The 2468-nt window shown below is 33.3% G+C and overlaps 1 protein-coding gene across 1 annotated transcript; it reads left to right on the top strand.

Annotated features, from left to right (window-relative positions):
• Positions 1-754: 754 nt before the first annotated feature.
• Positions 755-1965, top strand: LOC145037656 (pre-mRNA-splicing factor ISY1-like protein). Its single transcript, XM_078986350.1, has one exon. It carries the CDS (start codon positions 885-887, stop codon positions 1788-1790), a length of 906 nt encoding a protein of 301 aa, XP_078842476.1. The 5' UTR covers positions 755-884; the 3' UTR covers positions 1791-1965.
• The last annotated feature ends 503 nt before the right edge of the window (positions 1966-2468 follow it).

A 2468-nucleotide genomic window follows, 5' to 3' on the forward strand; every position in this document is an offset into this window, starting at 1 on the left:
GACCATTATTTTTAGTTTGTCATATAATAATGCTATTTTCATGGCTGATAGTGTTTTTTTTTTTTTTTTTTTTTTCACTCTATTCAAATTTATATGGCATTCTACAAAACCATGATTTTATTAAATATTTACACATACAAAACGTATATTAGATATTCATAATAATGTTTATATTAATTTTACTTGTTATTATAAACTTATGGACAAAACTTCTATCGTTATAAATTGTTATTATTATTTTTTTTTTTTGCAAATATTTGATCAATATCAATAATTGCGATTTAAAATTATCAATAATGTTTTTTCTTTATTAGTCATTGTTTCTACGAGTATTAACTTGATAAATAATAATGAAAATTAGAATCAAACTAATGATCATTTTCAAAATTAGATACCAAACTTGTAAAATAAACAGAATGAAAGCAAATTCGTGCAAGATTGGATTGTGTACGGATGAACAATAACATCACCACACTTCCATCCTGCATCAAATCTTGAGAAGAAAACTCATGTAAACATACCTTCAACTACATCATGAAATGGAAATAATTATTAATCATTGATTTGGTTTTTTTTAATGATATAATATATTTATGTGTATATTTAAATCTAGTTTTAAGATTTTTAAATAATACATTTTTATCCAAAACTTCATTTACGAGCAAATCATATTTTAAAAGTACAAGGACTAAATATATACCATAAACAAAAGTTCAGGGTATTTTATTCAAGAAGTGAAAACCCGATATATGAAACCCTGTTCTCTCTCATAGGTTCTTCTTCAATCACCGCACAAAAACACAGTGCAATTCAAATCTCAACGAGAGTCGTTGCCTTCAAATTAACTAAATCAAGCTAGGGTTTCTGTTCAGTTCGATTTCACCATGGCTCGTAATGAAGAGAAAGCTCAATCAATGCTCAACAGGTTCATAACCATGAAAGCCGAGGAGAAAAAGAAGCCGAAAGAGCGTCGACCTTTCTTAGCCTCCGAATGCCGGGACCTAGCCGACGCCGACAAGTGGCGTCAGCAAATCATGCGTGAAATCGGCCGGAAAGTCGCCGAAATCCAAAACGAGGGGTTGGGCGAACACCGTCTTCGTGATCTCAACGACGAAATCAACAAACTAATTCGCGAAAAAGTGCACTGGGAACGGCGAATTGTTGAGTTAGGGGGGCATAATTACTCGAGATATTCAGCTAAAATGACTGATCTGGAAGGAAATATAGTCGATGTTCCAAACCCTAGCGGACGTGGACCAGGGTATCGGTATTTTGGGGCGGCGAAGAAGCTTCCTGGCGTGAAGGAGTTGTTTGAGAAGCCACCGGAGTTGAGAAAACGAAGAAGCAGGTACGATATCTACAAAAGAATTGATGCAAGCTACTACGGTTACAGAGATGATGAAGATGGAATTTTGGAGAAAGTGGAGGGTGAGGCTGAGGAGAACATGAGGGCTGAGGCGGTGGCAGAGTGGATGAGAATGGAGGAGATTAAGAAGGAGGCAAGAAAGGCAGTGAAGAGCGGAGAGGTGGCGGAGGTAGGTGGTGCAGCCAAGACAATACTGTATGAAGAGGAGGAGGATGTGGTGGAGGAAGAGAGAATGAAGGAGAGGGAGTTGGAAGAAAAAGAGAAAGAGAAAGAATTTGTTGTACATGTGCCATTGCCTGATGAGAAGGAGATTGAAAAGATGGTGTTAGAGAAGAAGAAGAAGGATTTGTTGAGCAAGTATGCAAGTGAGAATCTTTTGGAAGAACAGATTGAAGCTAAGGCAATGCTCAATATTCATCGGTAGCTTGGTATGCTTTCTTTTCAATCTTCAATTTCTACAATTTTAGCTTCTTTTGGATGATTTCTTTATGCTTTTAGTGTATGATTATCACAGTTTTTCACAACTTTTGCTACCCTTGCCTATGATGCCATGAGATGTTTCTTTGACTTTATTCACAAAATACAGTTCTATTACATAATGCAGTATTGTTGATAGATGCTTTATTTTATAAACAAGAATATAATTCAATGATTTCTCAATAATCCTTTCTTGATGTATGACACATCAATTAGCTAAATTTCCAGGTAACTTGAAGAATTGATGTTAAAACCTAAAAGATAAAATTCGGTAACTTAATGAACGAAATAATTTCGACTTAAAGCATTGTAGTCTGAAAAATCTACCCAATTATAACATTTTTACTTCTCTTTATTTTGCTTTTTTAGGACATTTTACTTTGTCCCTATGTTTATCTGTTCTTTTTGAATCAGGTGTAAAAAAATTATTTTTAGAATTTTGCTTCTTATTAACAGATTTCATAATGATTTTGGTTTAAGTCCCCAAGGTTTAAAAATATGGAATCGTGCCTCGGTATAAAAAAAATAAATTAGAATATTATATAACTAATAAAAATATAATAAAATTACATAGAAAAGTCATAAATAAATAGAATTTAAAATCGAATTAATGAATGTTTGGAAT

The sequence above is a fragment of the Lactuca saligna genome, chromosome 3 (genome assembly GCF_052625555.1).
Source record: "Lactuca saligna cultivar CGN05327 chromosome 3, ASM5262555v1, whole genome shotgun sequence".
In the NCBI taxonomy this organism is placed as follows: Eukaryota; Viridiplantae; Streptophyta; class Magnoliopsida; order Asterales; family Asteraceae; genus Lactuca; species Lactuca saligna.

What these genes read in the sequence shown, in the direction of transcription:
- LOC145037656 (XM_078986350.1), top strand. Translation starts at nt 885, where the DNA reads ATGGCTCGTAATGAAGAGAAAGCTCAATCAATGCTCAACAGGTTCATA.